General features: G+C 39.4%; 1 protein-coding gene across 1 annotated transcript in view; it reads right to left on the reverse strand.

Annotated features, from left to right (window-relative positions):
- Positions 1-25,907, reverse strand: part of LOC311076601 (fibrillin-2-like) — a gene marked incomplete at both ends in the record, with an annotated part of 145,909 nt that overhangs the window by 45,702 nt on the left and 74,300 nt on the right. Inside the window, 20 exons of the mRNA XM_084104936.1 lie at positions 337-489; positions 1,273-1,398; positions 1,475-1,600; positions 3,137-3,205; positions 4,218-4,370; positions 5,019-5,141; positions 5,234-5,356; positions 5,532-5,657; positions 5,760-5,882; positions 12,247-12,369; positions 12,547-12,672; positions 12,985-13,110; positions 13,302-13,424; positions 17,503-17,628; positions 17,832-17,957; positions 19,199-19,327; positions 19,625-19,750; positions 19,880-20,107; positions 25,492-25,617; positions 25,731-25,781. Of these exons, the coding sequence (XP_083961062.1) occupies positions 337-489; positions 1,273-1,398; positions 1,475-1,600; positions 3,137-3,205; positions 4,218-4,370; positions 5,019-5,141; positions 5,234-5,356; positions 5,532-5,657; positions 5,760-5,882; positions 12,247-12,369; positions 12,547-12,672; positions 12,985-13,110; positions 13,302-13,424; positions 17,503-17,628; positions 17,832-17,957; positions 19,199-19,327; positions 19,625-19,750; positions 19,880-20,107; positions 25,492-25,617; positions 25,731-25,781 (2,532 nt within the window). The remainder of the gene's footprint in view (positions 1-336; positions 490-1,272; positions 1,399-1,474; positions 1,601-3,136; positions 3,206-4,217; positions 4,371-5,018; positions 5,142-5,233; positions 5,357-5,531; positions 5,658-5,759; positions 5,883-12,246; positions 12,370-12,546; positions 12,673-12,984; positions 13,111-13,301; positions 13,425-17,502; positions 17,629-17,831; positions 17,958-19,198; positions 19,328-19,624; positions 19,751-19,879; positions 20,108-25,491; positions 25,618-25,730; positions 25,782-25,907) is intronic.

Below are 25,907 nucleotides of genomic sequence, written 5' to 3' on the forward strand. Positions count from 1 at the left end.
ACACCATTATATGAGAACTGAACTGAGCTGGACGATGACATCACAGTTTTCTCCTGAGCGGCTATATATGGCTATATATAAATGAACTAAATTAATTACTTTTTTTACAACAAAAATGAACCATCACTGAACTTAAGCTGGACTGTGACGCTATTTTCTTCTAGATCTGCTGTACAGCCGAAACAGACTCTGTTGCATCATTTTCCTGTTATCTCTGTAAAGCTGCTTTGAAACAATCTGTATTGTAAAACGTGCTAAATGAATAAAGGTGACTTGACTTGTAGTATGTGTGTCTTCATGCTGAGATTAGAGCTGCAGTAGAGCATGTGTGCTCACCTGTGCCAGGGCTCGGACAGGACTGGCATGGTTTGTTCCAGGCTTTTCCCACATTGTAGGAACAGCAGCACAGTCTCTGTGTGGTGTTAAAGTGGAGCTGGTGTTCACAGGTACTGCCACTGTAGTCTCGGTAACACAGACTTTTCCTCATATCTAAAACAACACACAGTCCTACAAATTTAGTAGTTTGCATTTAAAAAAACAAAAAAATACAGTCAAATAAATAAAATATACTTTATAAAGTACACTAACCCACATGAGTAGAGCAAAAAGCATTTACAATGAAAATAACATTACACACAACATTAGTTACCTACTTTAGTTAACATTACTTAAAGATGAACAATCCTTCAACAGCATTTATTAATCTTAGTTAATGTTAACTTAATTTCAGCATTTACTAATACGTTATTAAAATCAAGAGTTGTATTTGTTAACATTAGTGAATGCACTCTGAACTAACATGAACAAACAATGAACAGTTGTATTTTTCATTAACTAACATTAACAAAGATGAATTAATACTGTAACAAATATAATGCTCATTGTTAGTTCATGTTAGTTAATATATTAATTAATGTTAACTAATGAACCTTATTGTAAAGTGTTACCATAAAATCTATTGATTACAATTAAAACTATTAAGCCATGGGTGTCCAATCCTGTTCCTGGAGATCTACCTTCCTGCAGAGTTCAGCTCCAATACTGATCAACACACACCTGTCCTGTCTGTGACATCACGTGCTCCTGGAGATCTCCATCCGCTGCTTCAGGTGTGTGTTGATCAGGGATGGAGCTGAACTCCGCAGAAAGGTAGATCTCCAGGAACAGGATTGGACACCTCTTTATTAAACTATTAATTAACAACTGTGCTGTCTGCATCAAACCAGCACCAGAGTGTGTGAAGCACACTGACACACACACACACACACGCACCCATGCAGCGGTGTCCTCCGCTCACTTGCATGTAGTCCTGTGGGCAGACACACGTGTAGTTTCCCAGTGTGTTGTAGCAGGTGCCCGGCCCACACACCCCTGGACTGAGCACACATTCATCAATATCTGAAAAACACACCTCACAGTCAAACTCCCCTCTCTGAGCGTCTCTCAGCGAACAGAGAGTATGTTTGAGCCTCACCCTCACAGATGCGCTTGTCTGTGTTGAGGTGGTATCCGGTCGGGCAATCGCACTGGAAACTGCCGAACGCATTGATGCAGTTTCCACCCTGGCACAGGCCGGGCAGCTCCTGACACTCGTCAATATCTGACCCCAACAGAAACACAACTCAAACACAACAGTTCTCAATACCCCTTATATTTCAGGCTTTGATTTTTTCTTATACTCATCGAAATATCAAGTCCATTTTAAGAAAAAAAGGCAGAAATAATTAGAGCATCATCCTGCAATCTGTTTGAATTCTTCTCCCAACAAGGCCCAGCTTACTTATTTAACCGTATGTATGTTACTTTTACCGTAAAAGAAAACAAATAATCTAACAGCCTCACCTGGGTTGTTTCATTATTGGCATTTCACCGACAGTAGTTCTTGTGCGGTCTTGCAATAGAATGTGAGACATGTAGATCATCCACTGCCATCCACGGCTAATATACCAGAGCCAATGCTACCATCTCAAACTATGAGACTGTTCTGAACACTACTATTATCTGAATAAAGTGTTCTAACACTCTTATTCTGTGACCTACAAAATCTCAAAAATATTTATTATACAATACAAAATATTTATCTGTGTGTGCAATCAAATAAATTAAGCAACTGTGCAACTTTTCCAAAGGTCATTTCAGACCTTTACTACAGATAAACACCCTTCATGAAATGAAACATTTCTTATTAAATACATATTAATATGTCAAACATGTATTTTAAAGATGTTATATATTAGATTAGGCTCTAATTATCACTACCAACTAACTATTAACTATGACTTTTGCCTCAATAAACTCCTAATTACTGCTTATTAATAGTTAGTAAGGTAGTAAGGTAGTTAGTAAGGTTACTTAAGTGTTACGTATATATTTAATATATTCTGGCCCTGCGATCCGTCCAGGGTGCTTCCTCTCCAATACAGCCCACGACACCAGGACAGGCTCCAGCAGACTGATCACTTACAAAGCACTAAATGGCTTAGCTCTGCAGTACTTGAGCGAGCTCTTAACGCATTATAGTCCTTCACGTCTATTGCAATCTCAAAATTCCGGCCAGTTGATAATACTAGAATATCAAACTGACTGCTGGCGATAGATCATTCTCCTATTTAGCACCAAAACTCTGGAACAGTCTTCCTAACATTGTCCGGGAAGCAGACACACTCTGTCAGTTCAAAGCTTGACTAAAAACACATCTCTTTGACCTAGCATACACATAACACATTATACATTCCTATTGTTCAAATCCGTTAAAATATTAGTCTGCATAAATTAGGTAAACTGGAACCAGGAACACTTCCTGTAACACCTGAGATGTACATCATAAGAATGGCATCTACATTCATATTAGTCTCTCTATTTCATCCAAAAAAAAAAATTAATAAACAAATCTGTACCTAATATTTTTATTATATTAGTAACCATTTAAAAATACTATATTATGAATAGTCACCCTACTGTGTGTCATGTCTAACATTAATCCTATAGAGTTGACAGTAATCACAAAATAGTACTGCCACTATGACCTTATTATTGCTTATGTATTTTCTATAACTTCACAGGAAATAATAATCTGTTATAGAGAGTACGTTCAGCATGTATAGTGATGTATAGTATAGTATAATGGGTTGATTACCTTCCAGGATGATGGTGATGGGGTTAAGTTTGAACCCCTCTCCTCCAGGACACAGTGTGTTATACTCCGCTAGACACACATGATATGGTCATCAGCCATCTTCATCATTCATATTCATCAATATTTTTAATATGCTAAGACGATATGAAAGAACTTATGAATGTTATTGTCACAAAAAAAAAGATAAAAATCTGTTTAAAAGTCTGCCTTTAAATTACTTTAAATTATTGCATTGTAATATTGAAGTATTGTAAAACAGAAGTATTGTCATTGGGCTTCAGCATCCCTGCGGACCTGCAGACGATAAAGCCATTTGGAGAATGGATGAAGTATTGTCATGTTAAACATTTTATTATTGCAGTATTGATATATTGCAGTCCTGATGTATAAAGATTGAAATATTGAAGTGTTGTAGTATTAAAGTCCCCCTGTGGTGAAAATCTAGTTTTAATGTTGTTTATATGTCTATGTGGTGTTTTTAATATGCTTTAAGACAAACCATGTGTAAATTCATACCGCGCATACTAAATGAGGCAAGGGTGTCGAGTTACATTCAAGCAAATTTCAAGAAAAAAAAAAAAGTTTAAATATGTAATTTTGGTGATCAAAGATGAGTTTTAAGGGATAAAATGATTGACTACAAAGGGACTTTAAAGTATTGGAGTATCGTTATTTTGAGGTAACAATGTACAGTATTGTAGTACTGGACTATTGCAGTATTAAACTATAGAAATATATCAGTATTTATTATTGAAGCATTGATGTAAGCATTGATAGTATTATAGTATTGAATTACTAAGGTAATGTAGAATTGTTATCATTAAGCTATTATAATAGTATGAAGGACTAAAATATCTCCTGCACGCCAGTGTGTAACTTTTCCTTCCTTATGGAGAATTTTCTTAAAACTCCCAATTGAAAGTGGCAAGATATGTGTTTTTCAGAACATGTTTTTCATACTGCAATACTGAATTATTGCAGTATGAAAGTGCTGACATATTGTTCCATTGTATAATTGAATTATTGTCATTTTGAAGTACTGTAGTGTTGAACAATTGAGTAGTATTGTAGAGTTCCTTACATGTGTTGAGCGGAGGGCAAAGGTCACACGGGTTACCCCACGCCCGTCCCGGAGAACAGCAGCATGATGAACGGCTGACTCCAAACCCCAGCTCAACGCCACAGGCCTCGAGCGAGCCTCGGTACTCCAGAAAACAGCTCCCTGCTCGCGTGTCTGCCGCATGGAGAGAGAACAACTGACTGTGTGTCAAACTTTATGGATGATGACAGAACACTTCAATAAAGGGAAGGATGCAGTGAATACATTACATCCAGGGTTTGAAATTAACAACCGCCAACCCCGAGTAAAAATCAATTAACGCTGTCAGATCACTAGCCAATTTGGCTTTTTACTTTATTATTATGTTCACTCACTTTGCTGGGGAAGTTCACGTAAGCCAAATCTGCGTAGATTTAACGCAAATACTCAACTCGTGAGTCATCATCATATATTAAATACAGCGCATTGCGCAGAATCTGCTCATATCTGGCTTACTTGATTATATACGTCATTACGCAACAAATAACGGCGCACTTGTTCATTTGCATTGAAGCAATAGCGAAGATTAAAAAGCATTTGTTTAACAGAAAAGAGAGTTATTTTACAACATCCTACATTTTTTGACGTTCTTTGTACTGTATTGATCTGTCCACATAAAACATATTTTTGATGAAAAGGATGAGGATGAAAGAGGAAGGGAGGAGATGCTGGATGACAGGATTTAGTTTGAATAAGAAATGAATGTATGAAATCCAAATTTTATATGCATATATAAGCTGTGACGTAGTGAGGGTTTGGGTTACATTGAAAAATCAGTCTTACCAACACAGCCGATTCCAGTGGGGTTGAGCTCAAAGTCAATGGGACAGTTGCACTGGTATGAGCCGGCTGTGTTCTCACAGCGACCATTAACACAGCTGATGGGATCAAGACACTCGTCCACATCTGACATCACAGCAACACAGAAGCGGTCAGTGTGTGTGTGAGGTGAAGAACAGCTGTTGTTGTGTGTGTGTGTAGGGTAACAGCAGGTTTACCTGTGCAGTTTCCACCTGTCCTGTCCAGCTCATACCCCTCATCACAAACACAGCGAAACATTCCTGGAATATTCTGACAAGAGCCAAACACACAGATGTTGTGGAAGGAGCACTCGTCTATATCTGTAAATGAGCCAAAAGATATCAGTAATTGATTTTTAGATGATCTCTTGTCTGTCCATGGCAAATAGCAGTAACTGACTTAGACAATTACAATTCAGCTCTGTGATATGCAGCAAAATTACAGTCAGTCAGTAGATTAAGTTATTGCAGCCTGTGTGTGTGTAGATAAGCGCACCTCGACAGGTTCTCCTGTTGGGAGTGTGTGTGAAGCCCATCTCACATTCACAGCGATAGCCGCCGGGAACATTGAGGCACTGGCCGTTTTCACACAGATCCACATCTTCAGCACACTCGTCCATATCTGCAGGACATCAAGACCCCAGTCAGTGATGGTTTGTATGATGGAAGTATGTTGGTGTGGATGGACAGATTGAAATGACAGACAGAAAGATGAATGATGGACCTGAGCAGGTAAATCCGTCGCCAGTAAAGCCTTCTGAACATTTACAGCGGAACGAGCCAGCCGTGTTCACACACTCGGCATCAGCGCTGCAGACCTCAGTCCTGTTCACACACTCATCCACATCTACACATTAAATACATACAAACACACTGAACATTTAATGTAACATTTAATTATTTAAATACATAAATATTATTAAATCCATTATTATTGCATTATTGTTAAATGCATGATGTAATACATTGGATAACAGTGTGATGAACACTGAGAACCACTGATTTGATTGGCTCTTTTTACATGTATGTATTGTGTAGATCATTCATACTTGAATATAAATCTCTATTTCTAGGAGAAAGAGACAAATGACAGTCGTTCGTTGTTTGTTCTTGTTATTTTACAGTGCATTGACTAATGTTAACAGATACAACTTTTGATTTTAAAAATGTGTTGTTCATTGTCAGTTCATGTAAATTAGCAGTAGAACCCATTTAGAAAACATGTATTTGTGAAGAAAATCTGTAACATTTTACAATAACGTTTAATTGGTTAAGTAAAATGTTACCAATTTTTTTTTTAATACATGTTTCCTAAATGGGTTCTACTGCTAATTTACATGAACTGACAATGAACAACACATTTTTAAAATCAAAAGTTGTATCTGGTAATATTACTTAATGCACTGTAAAGTAACATGAACAAACAATGAATGACTGTTTTATTAACCAACATTAAAAGGGATAGTTCACCCTAAATGATAATTCTGTCATCATTTAAACAACCTCATGTCGTTCCAAAGCATTTCTTTCTTCTGTGGAAAATAAAAGAATATATTCTGAGAAATGTCACACTGTTTTTTGTTAATACAATGGAAGACAATCACCATTACTGTTTGGTTACCAACAATCTTTAAAATATCTTTTAGAAAGAAAGAAGTCAAACAGGTTTGGAACAATAAAAGGGTGAGTAAATGATGACAGAATGTTCATTTTGGAGGAATTTACACTAAAGTGAAAGTAGCAGTATTTTTTGCACAAAGTGTCAAAAGTTGTTAGATGCTATTGGAAAGATTATATTTCAAAGCTTTTGCATTTTCCCTTGCGTCCCTCGCAACACTTTCACATTTCTTGGGGAATGCAGACCTTTTGTGAATGAATGCAAACACACTGAAATATAATTCTTCCTCTCCTCTCATTTTACCATCACCGTGTCCCATTTACGTGTTTTGTACTTCTTAAGACCCCTTCATTTTACTGCTTTATTACCTTTGTAATACTTCTACTTGTTGGAAGTATTTTTCTCAGGGGCTTCTTTAACTTTTACTCTAATCATTTCTCATTCAGGTATCTTTAGTTTTAGTCATGATGATTGGGTACTTTATATAACATTGATTTTCTTTAATACTGTTTCCAGCTTATAATTGTGCACAACCATAAAAAGGTCAAAATTACGGGCCGTATCCAGATCAGATGGTGGGCCTGTGCCTAGACACGACCACAACGCATGATGTAGTCAGCCGGAACCGGGCCGTATCCAGATCAGATGGAGGACCTGCGCCTAGACACGACCACAACGCATGATGTAGTCAGCCGGATCCGGGCCGAATCCATATCGAATAGTGGACCTGTGCCTAGACACGACCACAATACATTATGTAGTCAACTGGATCCGGGCCGTATCCAGATCAGATGGTGGACCAGCGCCTAGACACAACCACAACGCATGATGTAGTCAGCCGGATCCGGGCCGTATCCATATCGGATGGTGGACCTGTGCCTAGACACGACCACAACGCATGATGTAGTCAGCCGGATCCGGGCCATATCCAGATCGGATGGTGGACCTGCGCCTAGACACAACCACAACACATGATGTAGTCAGCCGGAACCGGGCCGTATCCAGATCAGATGGAGGACCTGCGCCTAGACACGACCACAACGCATGATGTAGTCAGCCGGATCCGGGCCGTATCCAGATCGGATGGAGGACCTGCGCCTAGACACGACCACAACGCATGATGTAGTCAGCCGGATCCGGGCCGAATCCATATCGAATAGTGGACCTGTGCCTAGACACGACCACAATACATTATGTAGTCAACTGGATCCGGGCCGTATCCAGATCAGATGGTGGACCAGCGCCTAGACACAACCACAACGCATGATGTAGTCAGCCGGATCCGGGCCGTATCCATATCGGATGGTGGACCTGTGCCTAGACACGACCACAACGCATGATGTAGTCAGCCGGATCCGGGCCATATCCAGATCGGATGGTGGACCTGTGCCTAGACACGACCACAACGCATGATGTAGTCAGCCGGAACCGGGCCGTATCCAGATCAGATGGAGGACCTGCGCCTAGACACGACCACAACGCATGATGTAGTCAGCCGGATCCGGGCCGTATCCATATCGGATAGTGGACCTGTGCCTAGACACGACCACAATACATTATGTAGTCAACTGGATCCGGGCCGTATCCAGATCAGATGGTGGACCAGCGCCTAGACACAACCACAACGCATGATGTAGTCAGCCGGATCCGGGCCGTATCCATATCGGATGGTGGACCTGTGCCTAGACACGACCACAACGCATGATGTAGTCAGCCGGATCCGGGCCATATCCAGATCGGATGGTGGACCTGCGCCTAGACACAACCACAACACATGATGTAGTCAGCCGGATCTGGGCCGTATCCATATCGGATGGTGGACCTGTGCCTAGACACGACCACAACGCATGATGTAGTCAGCCGGATCTGGGCCGTATCCATATCGGATGGTGGACCTGTGCCTAGACACGACCACAACGCATGATGTAGTCAGCCGGATCCAGGCCATATCCAGATTAGATGGTGGACCTGTGCCTAGACACGACCACAACGCATGATGTAGTCAGCCGTATCTGGGCCGTATCTAGATCAGATGAAGGACCTGCATCTAGACACAACCACAACACATGATGTAGTCAGCTGGATCCGGGCCATATCCAGATTAGATGGTGGACCTGCGCCTAGACACGACCACAACGCATGATGTAGTCAGCCGTATCTGGGCCGTATCTAGATCAGATGGTGGACCTGTGCCTAGACACAACCACAACACATGATGTAGTCAGCCGGATCCGGGCTGTATCCATTTCAGATGAAGGACCTGCATCTAGACACGACCACAACGCATGATGTAGTCAACCGTATCTGGGCCGTATCTAGATCAGATGGTGGACCTGTGCCTAGACACGACCACAACGCATGATGTAGTCAGCCGTATCTGGGCCGTATCTAGATCAGATGAAGGACCTGCATCTAGACACAACCACAACACATGATGTAGTCAGCTGGATCCGGGCCATATCCAGATTAGATGGTGGACCTGCGCCTAGACACGACCACAACGCATGATGTAGTCAGCCGTACCTGGGCCGTATCTAGATCAGATGGTGGACCTGTGCCTAGACACAACCACAACACATGATGTAGTCAGCCGGATCCGGGCTGTATCCAGATCAGATGAAGGACCTGCATCTAGACACGACCACAATACATTATGTAGTCAACCGGATCTGGGCTGTATCCAGATCAGATGGTGGACCTGCGCCTAGACACGACCACAACACATGATGTAGTCAGCCGGATCCGGGCTGGACCTGCGCCTAGAAATGACCACAACGCATCCCTGAAGAGTCAGCAGAGATTGTGTCAACTAGACTCTCCCCTGTAAGGCCTCATCGACACGACAGCCATCGGCACTGATCCTCAACAAACCCGTCTCCATACCGGCGTGACTCCGATCTTCAACCAGATGAACTGGATAATATTCTGATTGTTCCAATCCAATCTGACTTCTGACCTATAATACTGCCTGAATCATAATCATACACTGTTCATTCATTGGCCAGAGGAGAACTGGCCCCCCGATTGAGCCTGGTTTTCCCAAGGTTTTTTTCTCCATTCTGCCACTGATGGAGTTTTGGTTCCTTGCCACTGTCGCCTTTTGATTGATTGATTGATTTTATTTTAACCACTTAAATATAAAAATATGAAAACAGTACTCTGTGTCATATATTAAAATACATAAATAGTCAGGGATGACACAATAAAGCCCAAAGACTTATTTCCATTGTGGTCCCTATAAGGGCAAGGGGAAAGGACAAGTTGCAGCAATTCACACATCAATCATTTTTCATACATTAAACAAATTCATTCATATTATACAGAAAAATGTACAATAAAAATAGACTATGATATAATAAAAACTATGATTGGCATCTAAGCCATACTTTCAAACCCTGTTTAAAACTGCCTATGCTTCGTACTGTCTTTAGTGTACCAGGTAACCGATTCCAAAGGATAGTTCCAGCATAAAGAAAAGACTGTTTGCCCAGATTAGTAATAAATCTGGGGGGTACAAAATCTGTTGAGCTACCCCTAGTGGAGTAACTGTGACCTTCACTTACTCTTTTAAAATAATTTCTAAAAAATTTGGGAACATCTCCATTAACAATTTTATGTACCATACCCAGCTGCATCTGAGACATGTGATCCTCAACTTCCAACCATCCCACTCTTTCAAAGTGGGAAGATTCCAGATGAGTTCTTATGGGAAGGTCTAAAATAAGCCTTATTAATTTATTTTGAGACGTCTGAAGCCTATGTTTCAGGTTCCCTGTGACACCATTGTACCATGATCCACACGCATAATCAAAATATGGCTGAATTAAAGCTCCTGCCAGAATTAGCTTTGTTTTTTCATCCAAAAACTTTGATATTCTGGCCAAAAAACGGACTCTCTGATTTACTTTAGTAATTACCTTATGGGCCTGACCTACTCCAGATAAATTGCAATCTAACATACATCCAAGATAACTGATTGATTCCTTGGCAGTAATTACAATATCTCCAGCTAGGACCTTAAAACTGGAGGCTTTCTTTAACTTTATCTTTGTTCCAAACAATATGGATTCAGTTTTCCCTAAGTGAAGTGATAATCTGTTATCAGCCATCCACATACTAACATTTAGAAGTGCTGAGCTAAGTTTGTTTTCAATCATATTTTTATCCTTGTGAGAAACAACCATCGCAGAATCATCTGCATATAAAAAAAGACTGCATGAACAAGCAGACTTTAGATCATTTATATATAATAAAAAGAAAAGTGGACCCAAAACGCTCCCTTGAGGTACCCCACAGTCCATGCCTTTTGGTTGAGACATTTTCCCCCCAATGTCCACTACTTGCGTTCTATTCTCCAGATAGGAGCCCACCCATTTCTGTGCTAATTCACTAAAACCCATGGCTTTCAATTTATACATTAAGACACCATGGTTGACTGTATCAAAAGCTTTTTGTAAGTCTAACATGACCATGCCACAGAAGTTTCCATTATCTACCTCCTTTTTTATATAGTCCGTTAGAAACAATAAACAGGAATCCGTAGAATGTGATTTCCGAAAGCCAGACTGGAACTCATAAAGTAGGTTTTGTGATTTTAAGTAATTATCAATCTGTTCAAACATAATCCTTTCAATTATCTTTGACAGACAACCAAGAATTGAGACGGGTCTATAATTACCAGGGTCTAGTTTACTCCCTTTCTTATATAATGGAATCACTCTGGCAATCTTGAGGTCATTGGGGAAGCATCCTTGTTCTATCGACCTGTTTATAATATGTGTAATGCTCGGAGTAATAATCTCAGCGGCATCCCTCACGAATTTAGATGGAACAGAATCTAATCCTGTGGCTTTAGAGCCATCAAGCCTCTTCAGCTTCTCAAGAACAAGTGTCTCCCTCACCTTTTCAAATAAGAAACTCCCCGCCCGGACACCTAACTGAGAGTAAAAGTCCTGCACATGACTTTCACCATATTGACCAGTCTGACCAGGTAACTTTTCCACAAGCTTCCTGGCAACTGATGAGAAATGCTTATTAAAGCTATCTGCCACCATCTCCTTCTCTGATGTAATGTTGTTGCCAAGATCTAGAGTGATATTACTGATATTTTTCGCCATTTGCTTTTGGCTTGCTTAGTTGGGGACATTTAGTTTAATATTCAACAGTATTATTGATCTGCCTGCATTGACACCATTATATGAGAACTGAACTGAGCTGGATGATGACATTACGGTTTTCTCCAGAGCGGCTATATATATATATATATATATATATATATATATGAACTAAATTAATAACTTTTTTACTACAAAAATGAAACATCACTGAACTTACTTAAGCTGGACTATGACACTATTTTCTTCTGGAAATAAACTTTGTTGCATTATTTTCCTGTTATCTCTGTAAAGCTGCTTTGAAACAATCTGTATTGTAAAAAGCACTATATAAATAAAGGTGACTAATTACCACAGGTAAGAGGGTTTTAAGCATTCTGCTAGCATTATAATCAAAAACATGGATAAGTTACATTGGCCACATTCAGTTTACACACCTTTCTAGCCCAGTAACAGGGTAAATGAGGAATAACACGCACCAGCACATCTGACTCCATCCCCGGCCCAGCCGTCCCAGCAGGAGCAGAGGTAGTGTCCAGCGGTGTTGATACAGGCGGCGTGTGCATCACAGTTATGAGTGTTCGTCTCGCACTCATTAACATCTGTATCAGAGATTACATGCCAATACACAGACAATTAACAACTATTACAATGCTCCGTGCATTGTGGAGTATTGATGTACAGTAACAGTGTAAGTACAGTTTGGAAGTATATATATGTAATTAATTACACGTCACACACGTTACATGTCTGAGGTGTTTTTCTGGATCAGGTCTCACCGTTGCAGCCAGAGGTTCCCTTCTTCACAGCGTAACCCATCTCACAATGACAGATGTATGAACCCTCGGTGTTCTCACACTCCCCAAACATACAGATGCTGCTGTTGAGTTCACACTCATTCACATCTACAACAAAAATCCCACACCAACAGACTAAAAACAAAATCACATTCTGTCAAATGACTATGCAAGTTTCAAAACAGACCCAGTATAGACAGACTCTTTCATCTGGTAAGATATGCATCACATTCTTGTAATGCTAACTTTTAAAACATGGGTTATTAACAGATGTTGTCTTATTTTTGAACACATACTCTCCATCACACACAGCAAAAGACTTTGCAGAAGATGTGTGTTGAATTACATACAAATAAGCAAAAACAGAGCAAAAACATTCCTTCTAAAAATACATTCCTGTTTAAGAATTGAGCATCATACCGATGCATGTTCTTGTGTCCGCAGAAGTCATGAATCCTTCATAACACAGGCAATGATATGCTCCAGGAGAGTTAGTGCACTGGCCACCTTCACAGATGCCAACATCCTCTTCACACTCATTCACATCTGGAAAGAGAAAGAAAGAGAGGTGAGTCTATGTACAGAGTATGTGTGCAACTAGACATACAATATGCAATGTACAATTTTATGCGCCACTCAATCAGCTGTGTTTGTACATTAAAGACTGCTGTGTTAAATGAGGCCTCTGTAGACACAGAAAAGCTCATCAGTGTTTGGTCAGGTTTGTAGTAGAGCACCTGCACATGTCCGCTGGTCCGGTGTCAGAGCATAACCCTGACCACAGATGCAGGAGTAACTCCCCTCAGAGTTACTACAGTACAGCTCACATCCTCCGTTCTCGATCGTACACTCGTCTATGTCTGAGGAACACAAGAGACATCAGAACACACACACATCTGTGTTAGTGATGTAGGGACATTCAGTAACAGCTGACAAGCAATTCACACTACTGTTCAAAAGACTGGGGTCAGTAAGATTTTTTTTTTGTTGCCAAAATTTTATTCAGCAAGGGCGAATTAACCCCCAGAGGTCGGAGGTATCGCCGGCGATACCAGCTCGCTTTTTTTTTAGCAGTGTAAAAGAAACTCAAAAATACTCGGTTGACTTTGATTTTCCATTGGAGTTTCATACATCAATCGATTCTGTTAAATGTGTATTATTTTTGTGTATACTCACAATAAAAACAAAGTGTTGTGCTTTTTGCCAAATAAAGAAAAATAAACACGAAGCGAGTTCTGCCTCCTCTCTGTCAGTGTAGTCCATTCTGAAACGCGTCCGAAAATGAACCATAACTCAGTGAATACTCAGTCAAACAGGCATTCAGACATACAGGCATGAAGCTTGAATTCTCATCTTTTAAACGAAGTAATTTTTATAAAAAACAAATATTCACAGTTTATGTAATATGTATGCAAAGAGAGAGATGTCAGTCGTTCTCATCTCAGCTAATTAAGTTTTAATGTGCTCCGCCCACGGAGAGCACGCGCTATTCAAACGCAAATGTGAGCCGATCCAAACAAACCTGTAAAACGCCCATCAGCTGGATAACACACACCGCGAGTTCACTTTCAGACTTATGTACTTTACGATGCTGTGAGGAATAATACTGTCTTGATAATAATCCTGCAAAAATTTACCTCAGAAGTTCTGGAAGTATCATTTCGAGGAGCAAACGGATCCCGCTGAGGAATTAGGTCAGTTCTGTTTGCTTTGTTCTAATCGGAATGAATGAACGCAAAGATGCGTGCTGTTGTGGAGCTACTACAGCTGGCAAAAATACTGTTTAAATATGAATCGCGTTACTATGAATGAATGAACGCAAAGATGCGTGCTGTTGTGGAGCTACTACAGCTGGCAAAAATACTGTTTTAATATGAATCGCGTTACTATGAATGAATGAACGCAAAGATGCGTGCTGTTGTGGAGTTACTACAGCTGGCAAAAATACTGTTTTAATATGAATCGCGAATACAAAGAAAGATTACACTGGAAATATTGTTACAATTATAAATGTTGTTGTAATTGTATAACCTTAAAAAAAAAAATTATATATATATATATAAGGATAGATGTAAACAAAATCTTAAAAGGTCATTATAAGCCTTATCTTTAAATAATTTTATTATGCTTTATTAGTGACACATTTGGGAAGAGAATATATTCCAAATCTGAAAATACAGTATGAGAACAATTAACTGCACAATTACTAGAAATGTTTACCTTGGATATTGTACAATTTGCAAGCAAAATTTGTGGAAAAAACAACAAACCAGTTATATATTGTCCTTGCATTCTTGTGGCTCATTCACACACCTGAATGAAAGGCTCATTACGTATGCAGCCTCATTATGCGGCCCCATTGACTCCATAGGTGTGAATCACGCCCACCCGCATATGGCCTTTCCAAACAAAAAGTGTTTTACAAGATTTAAATCAATGTATTGTGTTATGGGAATGATTAGGCAGGACGATTTTCACATAATTTTGAAGAAAAAATACTAGGCAACGACATCCATTAGTCAAAAGTCTTATTTACATATATTTAGAATGTGTTTTATGGCCTTATTTCAGAAACTTTAGTTTTTTGTTTTTTAAAAAACCATGCATAAACATTATTCTATCAAAAATACAAACATGTACATGCAAGTTGTTCACATATTATGGTAGCCCTGTTTGTGCTAAATAGAGTGAATTTACACCTTTGCCATTAATATGTTTATAAGCAACTGAAAAAAGCACAAATGTCAGGGCATGTCAGAACATCTCAAGGACCCCAAAAACCCCTCAGACTCCAGAGGGTTAAATTGATCACAACTGTCAATAAATACATAATATTACAAAAGACTTTTATTTTTTTATAAATGCTGTTCTTTTGAACTTTCTATCCATCAAAGAATCCTGAAAAAATGCATCATGGTTTCCACAAAAATATGAATCAGCTGTTTTCAGCAATGATAATAATCAGAAATGTTTCTTGATCATCAAATCATCATATTAGAATGATTTCTGAAGGATCATGTGACTCTGAAGACTGGAGTAATGATGCTGAAAAATCAGCTTTGATTACAGGAATAAATTACAGTTTACAATATAGTCACATAGAAAACAGTTACATTATAATTATAATATTTCACAATATTCCTGTTTTTACTGTATTTTTGATCAAATAAATGCAGCACTGGTGAGCAGAAGAGACTTCTTACAAAACAATCGTACTGACGTTTAAACATGAGTGTAAATGAATAGCCACTTTGGTTTCATATACTCCTCTTTTAATTAGGCTAATCTATCTACAGTTTCCATACACACAAAAGAGTGGTTGGACAGAGCCACAGATTTGTAAACGAATTGAAGTCCTCTTCCGCTTCAATGTATATCTTTTGAGTGATATGTAATGAGTGATATATAATCAAGGTATTAATCAATATTTATCCTTCTTCATATAAAATGATTTGAATGACTTCTTCAATCTTATGGGATTTACGTAGTTATAGAATTACATGTCTGTTTACTGGAATGTGCTCTCTCCATGTTTTTTGAGAGAGGCACCCAACATATGTTAATATGTAAGGGATAATCCACGGCTAGCCATGCATTAAAGGATTTTAATGCACGACGTAGAGGCGAAGAACCACCCGACGCGAAGCGGATAAATGCATGGCTAGCCGTGGATTATCCCGCTTATACCTTGGTTATTTGCCAAGTTAAAAATAAGTTAAAGCTGTAACTGATGTTTACAGTGTCATTTTTTAACAGACGTGTAAAAATGACGGTTATTTCTTAAGTTAAGGCTCGTCAGTTCTTGCACTCCGTCCGCTTTAAATAAAGTAGAGCCATCGGATTGCTTTTATTTGAATGAATTCACATTTATTTAAATTCATTATTAAAAGAGAGAGACAGAGAACTGAAGGAGAAGGAACAGAGAGAGAGAGAGAGAATTTATTTATTTGAACTAATCATGTCATTTATTTATTGTTAATTCTTTGTGCCGCTTTTTGTCATTCAACGTCTTCTCCAAGTCTTCTATTTCGTCTTGTGCCTGGGCCCATTTCTCAGAGTTGCCATATTCACCATACAAATTAAACAATATGCAAAAATCATCCATTTAGCCTACCTAAATAAACGTTTTCATATGCGTCTCTCACTCTGCTTGCAAGTGTATCTGTGTTACTATGGTTACCAATGTAGCGGATTAATTTCGAACTGTAATCAAACTGACTGGAACTACCTGTGCATTAAACGGTTTTACTGCACACCTTCCAGCCAATCAGAATCGAGTATTTAAACAGCCCATGGTATAAATATATATATATTTACTCTTCTAGCTGACCAAGACAGCCGAGGTCACTGGGGTCAGGCACAATATTGTCTGAACCTCTCACTGAGAGAAAGAACATGTTATCAGTGTGTTTTGGGGAAAGTCTTGTTTAGAGCCAGAGCTCGACCAACTTCAACCTTGAAGAAGCTGTGTATCCTGTATATCTCTGTGTGTGTGTGTGTGTGTGTGTGTGTGTGTGTGTGTGTGCTAGTATTCTTTGTTACAGATCAGTGTTGGTGAGGTGAACAACTGGCACCCTGGGGAGATGGAGTGTTTTTCTGGACTTGTTTTTCCATCAAGCTGGAGCCTAGAAACGCAGTTCTGTGACCTCGGCGGGTATCATCTGAATTATCAATGGAGATATGCTTCTGCCATTCCATCCATATGTGGAGGTTTTCTAAGTCTATCTATTTCTTAGCCAATCAGAATGAGTGTTGAAGCTGACTTCAAACTATTCTTCAGTAAAATTTTCTTCAATTGACTGCACTTCTGACTCCTGGTATTCATTCATCATATCTGGTCCTTGGGTCTTTAACTGTTAATTCCCCTACATAACTGATACAGTGGAGAGTTTGAGGCTTTAAAGATCATCATAAGCTGATCTAATGTAAAGTTCTGACCTGTGCACCCTTTCCTATCAGGGGTTGTGTGATATCCAGAGTTGCAGGAGCACTGGTAGGTCCCCATCACATTCACACACCTGCCGTTATGACACAACGTGCTGCTCAGATCACACTCGTTCACATCTGCAGACAAACAGATCCATCAGAAGAATCAGACCAAAACAAAATATATATTTAGTTCATAACAGTGAAATTTAAAAAGTGATCAATGTACGATAATCAATATAATCGAGCTGAGAAGTGGTAAATAGTTATGTGCATTATTCTATTGATAAAAAAGAGAGTGAGATCCAGCACATAGAAATATGATATGATATAGTTCTCACCTTCACAGGCACTGCCGTCCACAGACAGACGATGACCCGGTGGACACACACACTTGTAGCTGCCATCAGTGTTTTCACAGGTGCCTCCACTGCACAGTGAGGGGTTTCTTTCACACTCATCAATATCTACAACATAACAAGCACACACATACTCTCAGTCTAAAATACTGGAAGTTTCAGACCTCCAAAATTATTCCTCACTGCAAAAATATGACTTGTTGAAACCAAGCTGCAAAAAACAACTCACTTTTTATTTACAGCACATTGTACAGGACCTTTAGACAAAGTATTAATAAATAAATACATATAAGTACATGTTTTTTTTGTTGAGTATCATAATTGCTACAACAGGCTTTTATTGTTCATATAGTATGATATAGGAGAATATGGACTTTTTCTTTTGCTAGAAAAGTATCTATCAATCAGACGACCGAAGGCATGAAGTAGATTGTCTACAATAAGTTTTTTCAGCAATCATGTTGATGATTTAAAGGCCTTAGAAATTTGTGTATCAAATATGATAAAGTAGCTTTATAGGGTTTTAAAAGAGACAGAAGACCAAAACTGAGCATTTCTCACAAAGGGTCTAAATGAGGATGAAAAAAAAAACATCTTTGCAAATATACTGTATAAATATAATATAAATTGTTTTAAGACTATGGAAGAAAAAAAGGTGCTTTTTGTTGAGTATGATAATTCATACATCAGGCTTGTATAGCTCATTTAGATATAGTGAGAATATTGAGCTCACAGGAGGAAACAGCTCTATATTATATCATATTATTCAGAGGCCCAAACTGAACAAAAATATGCAATTTGGTGCAGATGCTGATATTTATATCAACAAAACGCACGATTAAATTCTGATAGCTTGTAATGTAATAAATTAGATCTTTATAAAAGTATAACAGACTACTTACATAAAATGCATATAAATATCAGTTACTCTATATTGTATTGTATATGTCTGAATAAGATGATGTTTAAATGCATTTTTTTAAATCAAATAATGTTTTTTATTATCAAAGCTCTGTAGTTTATATTGTGGGGGGCAAATCATATAATGCAATGCAATAGAATGATGATTGAGAGATGAACAAAAGCCTGTTGCATCATATTTGATACTGACATTTGAACATGATTTTTCTAAATATGGACAATCAAGTAAACCTACTTTACTTCAGTCCAGAACGTTTTCATCTTGTTATGCAAAAAACTAACATTAGTGAAACTCAAGCAACATACCAGTATTAACAAATACAAAAAAGCCATGTTATGATCAGCTTAATGTATTAACATAGAAAACTTATCACAGTAAATTAAATTCAATGAAATAATGGAAAGTAAAGAGGCATACTATTACTCACCCATGCAGTTCTTCATCATCATTAATCCACTCTCGTAGCCGGGGAAACAGTCGCATTGGAAACTGCCCAGTGTGTTCACACACGTGCCATGACCACAGACATCAGGAGAAATCTTGCACTCGTCAATATCTGTGAAAATTTACACACACACTCAGATCTTGTAGAGAAACACATTAAATACTTTATAATTTTCAGCTGAATGCATGTACAGAAACTTAAAGAGTAGCGCAACATTCATTTGAAAATTAAGTAACAAGAAAATATTCATATCCACCAGTTTATATCCTTGGGTCATATAAAGCAGCACATCATTTTTTGAAGAATGCAACTCAGGAAAAACATTAAGAAATTTCTCCAGTCAAACTTTTCTGATGAAAATGATCGGCTTTTTAAGTCACGCATGTAGCCTCCGACACTCAGTATCACCTGTGCAGTTTTGCTCATTGGTATCCAGTGCAAACCCACTGTCGCAACGACATCTGAAGCTTCCAATGGTGTTCCGACATTTCCCGTGAATACAGATGCTTTGGAAAACTTTACACTCATTTATTTCTGACAAAGAGGGAATATCATTAACTTCATTATTTAAACAATATGAACTTTAAACAGCATATATGAACTTTATAAGAATAGACATAACAGTGAGAGCTAAATACTCAAGAGCAAATATATTTATTTGACCTTTATAAACAGCTCTGCCGGTGAGCACGTCGCCTTTGTTGGCGAAGCCCGGTCCTCTTGGGCACAGAGCGTCAAACTGCCGTGTGCCAGGCTCAGGGCATAAGTCACAATCGTTGCCCCAGGCCAAACCCACCGTACAGCAACACATATCCATATGGAACCGTCCTGGCACCGGCTGCGTACACACGTCTTCATCGTAGGTTAGGAAACAGGGTTCTGAACGAACATCTGGAGAAAAAATAGACTAAGAAACATTTCTTCCCAACATTTGGTGATGATTTTTTTAAATCACGGGACAGATAAAGCATGGCATAATACTACACAATCACTAGTTGCTGATGTATTTCTACTCTACGACACGAAGACATGTTTGAGATTAAACGGATCCTTCACTCAAAATTAAAAACTTATAATTTACTCACCCTCATTGTTGTCGTTCCAAACCCATAAGACTTTTGTTCATCTTTCTTTGGAACACAAATTAAGATACTTTTAATTTTCTCCTCGATTGAATGTTCATGCAACCAAAATTTTCAAGCTTCAAAAACTTTATCAAGACACCGTAAAAGTAATCCATATGAATCAAATGGTTGAATAATTAAAATCTTCTGAAGTGACAGGGATGTTTTACATGATGAACAGATTTAATTTGGGCTTTTATTCACATATTAACATTGATAAACCTAGTGTAACCATGGTTCCCTTTCGAGGGAACTCAACACTGCATCAAATGCTATAGTACCGCATTTGAAGCACGTCTGAAGCATGTGTAAAACACGCCAATCTTGATTGGCTTAAGGCAATACAAAATCAAGTATTCTCATCACTTGATAAACTTAAGGTTGAGCCACTGTAGTCACTTGGACTATTTTAACGATGTCTTTACAAACTTTTCTGGGCCGGCAGATGCAATTACTTAGAAGCCTATGAAGGAGTGAGACAGCTCTCAGATTTCATAAAAAATATCTTAGTTTGAGTTCCGAAGATGAACGAAAGTCTTACGGGGTTGGAACAACATGAGGGAATGTAATTACTGACAGAATTTTCATTTTTGAGTGAACTAACCCTTTAATGGTTTTCACTTAGAACGGTGTCGTGTAAGCGGCTGTAACGACTGTGACAAATCATCTTTAAAACTCACTCTGGGATCTATGGTCCCATCCCCCCAACTAGGGCAAGAACCATGACTACCATCAGATAAGATGGTTTTATTGCTGTTAAAAATGTGTTCATGTGGTCAAGACAGAGGCCATAGGAAAGACAGAAACAGCCCTTAAAACAGACTTTCCTGCATTAATTTATAGATGAACTAATCTATAAATGAACATGCACCCCAGAACATTGTGTGAATGATTTACTGTTTTGTGTAGTGTCTTTTAATTCTATTATTTTTTTGATACTGTGTATTTTATGATCGAACCAACGGTCAATGTAGCCTCACCTATATGTTTGGTCTCTATAAATTGGTACTTTGAAGATCGAAATTATCGTGTATATGATATGTCGATCGCTGCACAACATACTAGTATTACAATAATCTTTCATAGTTTCTTCATCAGCAACCAATCCAGCTGCACATGCAAATGAGCACGCTTGAAACAAAGAGCCATAAATCTCCAACGGAGGAATTTTCAAGTTTGGAAATTCCACCGTTCTCATTGTCCAAGCCAACCCAGAGAGGTGGGACCTTTCTCAGGCTTCATTAGAGACAAATACACAGTGACCCTCTCTCTTCTTCTTCTGGTTTCTTCTGCTGCTTTTTCAGGTTGATGTCTGTGGGGACCCCCACCGGAGCCCATGGGCGCCGGCAGGCCTTGACCACAGCCCGCTATGCCTTCACTCTCCCAAAAGAGTCAGACTGTAATTTATTAATTCCAACTCAGAAGAAAACTGCTATCACTGAATGGACAACCATCAACTCTTCCGACTTCCTCCCTTCTCCTGGTTGCTCTGCGTGGCTTCTCTGGCCCAGGGCCGGCAGACCACAATCTGCACTCCAGCCATGTGCTCATGGAGAGGAAGAGAACTTTCAACCAGAACAGAGTCAAACAAACCATTCAAGTTCATCACCATTTCTTTCTTCAATGTAGAAGAAATTGTTTGAAACTCATGGAACCATCAAAATCCTTCTTCAGGAACTTCACGAAATGCTTTCACTGCAAAGGCCATGCAAGTCGCCATGGATGCTCGAGGTGGTGCACTGGAGTGAGCTGCCGGGGGGACAGACAATCTCTCTGCCGGCCGCCTGGGAGCTGGAGGAGCGGCTGCCGTCCGTGAGGGAGCAGAGGAGTCGCCGATGTTTGCCTGAGGCCAGAGCCTGCTGTCGTCCGCCTTGATGGGGAGGAGCAGGGAACGGGGGACTCCTGCTGACTGCCCTAACCCGGAGGAGCCGTCGCCGCCCACCAGACGGCGGAGGAGTGTCGAGCTGCCCACTGAGGGCTATCCAGCACCACCGCCAGGCACCGCGGAGAAGATCACCCAGCTGGTGGAGGGCCAGATGGCAGTGCGTTGTGGGAACCGGACCAAGATTTTTTTTCCTCTCCCCCCTCTCTCGTCTCTGTCGCTCCTCATGCTTCCGCCTTCTTTTACACTCGCCTCGTCTGTCCATACCCCCAGGTGCTGCGGCTGCCATGATCAGTCCCCCCGGAGGAGGGGGGAGTAGAGCGCAGTTTCAGTGGTATCCCCTGGCCTGCGAGGGGCGATGGGGGTATGTGACGAGCAGGACGAGGACGAGGGCTGTGAGAGAGCAGGACGAGGACGAGGGCTGTGAGAGAGCGGCACGAGGCTGGTGGCGTGATTAATGATGAGCGACACCTGCGCTCTCGTATCTCTTAATGAGGTGCTCTGAAAATAATAAGCTGATGGTTCTTTTCATAGTTAGATGAATCTTTTCCATAGCTTCATTCCCTGTTTACGGTTTCATCCTGTCACTTTCTATTTTACACATGCATGTGTGATTGTGCAAATGTGTATGTTTAGATTAGTTATGTTTGTGATTTAGTTAATAAAACTTGTGCACAATACGTATTTGGTCCTGATTCTCTGCTTGCAACAAAGTTTATTTTACGATTTAGATTTTGACTACAAGCTCTTAGTAGTACTGTACAGTAAGAAAGACATTTCCCTCCCCGGAAATGAACATTTCTTAGAATTAATAAACAATTAACACTGAGTGTTCATGGGACGAACTGTTTGATTGATTGTAATATTAATTTTACTACATTAAATTTATTCTATTAACTGATCCAAATATTCACAATTAATTATTACAAGTTATGAATGATTATTAATATTTATTTTGAGCTCATTTTCTAAGTTAATAACTAATGATCTTTGCAACAGAAGTGAATCAGTCAAAACTAACTTTAGCTGGACAATAACTTTATTCTAGGGCTGCTGAAAAGCCAAAAAAATCTCTGTTACTTTAATTTCCTATTATCACTGTAAAGCTGCTTTGAAACAATCTGTATTGTCAAAAGCGCTATATAAATGAGGTGACCTGTGGTGTAAGGAGGATTTTCCGCCGAATAGCCAGTTGGTTGGGGTCGCCTACTGGGTGCCCAGCGAAGCTGTAACCGATTATAATCCTGTGCAGCTGAGTTAAAACGAGAGGGCAGCTGGTGACGGCTGTGCCTCCCTGGGGGCAAAAGTCAATTAAAAGCTCTTTTTTCCTGAACTCACAGCAGGATTGCATGTTTTCTACCACTGATCCAAAAAGACCATTTAGGGACATAGGGAAATAGGTGCATCAAGAAACAACAGGTGATCCTTATTCATGGTTCTAGACAAGTTCAACTATAGATGTCTTTGCGCTGCTTTCATCAGCCCATAGGACCCACAGCCTGCTTGGTAGACCTTGCAGTTCTCATCACAAAGTCAGCTGTGCATCTCACTCAGCTGCTTGAGCCTCATCCTCTTACCCCATGACTAATTCGGGAAGGAGAGGGTCCAAACCAGGGCAACTCAGTTCCAAGTTCACCTGGAATGACTAACATCGCTTCTAGAACATTCACAAGTCAGAACGAAAGCAGTCCAAGCATGAGACTGGGTCCTGTAAAGCCCCAATCCTAAACAGGTGGTACAAACGCGGTTCAAGTCTTTCCTTTCAATTTGCCACAAGCAGTTGTGCAAGACCACATTTTATGGCGCAAGCTTTAAGCAGAACTTAAAGCTGATTCGGTGGCAGGAAGAATATGGAGTACAGTCCTCCAGCAAGCTGAAGCGGCCGGCCTAAACAGTGCTTAGTCAACACAAACTGCAACAGCTTCTTCACAAGCCGAGACAGCAAGTACGCTTGTATTGCAACAGGATCTGTCACAACCAACCACAACGCTTGGTTGCGAGCAGTTCAATTGCAGTGAGTAATGTGTTTTTTTAATCCTTTAATATTTACAAGCTCAAGAGTGAAGGCCCGTTCACACCAAGAACGATAACTATAAAGATAACGGTAACACTTTACAATAAGGTTAATACGTTAACTACCTTAGTTAACATGAACTACGAATGAACAATACTTCTACAGCATTTATTAATCTTAGTTAATATTAATTTCAACATTTACTAATACATTATTAGAATCAAAGGTTGTATTTGTTAACATTAGTTAATGCACCGTGAACTAACATGAACAAACAATGAACAGCTGGATTAATATTAACTAACATTAACAAAGATGAATAAATACTGTAACAAATGTATTGCTCATTGTTCGTTCATGTTAGTTAATACATTAACTAATGTTAACTAATGAACCTTATTGTAAAGTGTTACCAAGATAACTATATTAGTGTCCACACCAGCACACTGTTTATTCTAAGCGCCTGCTTGTCTGACACTTTAAATGCTCGAGCTCGTTACAGCAGGATGGATTCTGATTGGCTGTCAATGTTTTTATCATTTTTTAGCAGGAGAAAATCTTTCTGAAAGTAATTCCACCGATATCGTTTCTCTGTGCCGTTATCGTTATAGCTGTGGTGTGAACTCTGCTATTGAGAATGATTTTTAGAACTATATCTTTATCATTATCTTTATAGTGATCGTCCTTGGTGTGTACAAGCCTTTAGTCTTGAAGAGCAAAATTCTAAATGTGAATGAGCTGCTGTGTCATGGTAAGTTACGCACATGGCCAAAGAGCCAGCAGCCAATTCACAGTGTGTTCAAGAAGATCTTCAAGAGCAGAGAGTGGTCTGTGTAATTAGTTCTGGAGTGCTAACAAGCTTGTATTTTGTTTGTATTTTGTAACTTTATTTTTATTTGAAGATGAATGAAAGTCTTATGGACTTGAAACGATACGAGGGAGAGTAAATGTTGACAGAATTTTTACTTTTGTGTGAATTAACCATTCAATGATGACAAAATCATGCAGGCTACAAAAAAGCTTCAGCAGTGTCTGCCAGTGTTGATATACAATAAAGTTATCTGAGTACTGGTTAAATGATTATAAAAGACTACTTAAAGCACACAAGATCAGAAGGATTTCCAAAGATCCAGATCCGAAAACATATTTCAGGGCATTAAAGCCAAAGAAAGAGTGATGGAGTGATAGTGGCTATGGTGAAGGTGAATGACTATGACAAAGAGCTGAAGACAGCAGATACTCCAGCGTAACTCACCCACACAGAGACGTCCAGTGACATCCAGTGTGAGACTCTCTGGACACTGACATTTAAAGGAACCTCTAGTGTTCACACAGTGTCCATTATGACACACACCAGGAAACACCTCACACTCATTCACATCTACACAGAGAGAGAGCGACAGAAAAGTGCATTGTGATTAACTAGGTAAGCTTAAGACAGAAATCTGAGATTTTATAGTTTATGTGTCAGTCACTTCAATATGACACAGTCACCTTCACATGAAGTTCCTCTTGGCCGAGCAAATCCTTGTTCACATACAGGATCTGTGGACATAAATAATAGCATTCATGAAATATCCAATATCCACAATCCATTATTTTCCTCTGAAAAGACATACAGGTTTTAAATTAATAAAAATACCAGTAAAAAATGTTTAAAACATTTTCAAG

The sequence above is a fragment of the Abramis brama genome (assembly GCF_963993115.1).
Source record: "Abramis brama genome assembly, chromosome: 25".
Taxonomy (NCBI): Eukaryota; Metazoa; Chordata; class Actinopteri; order Cypriniformes; family Leuciscidae; genus Abramis; species Abramis brama.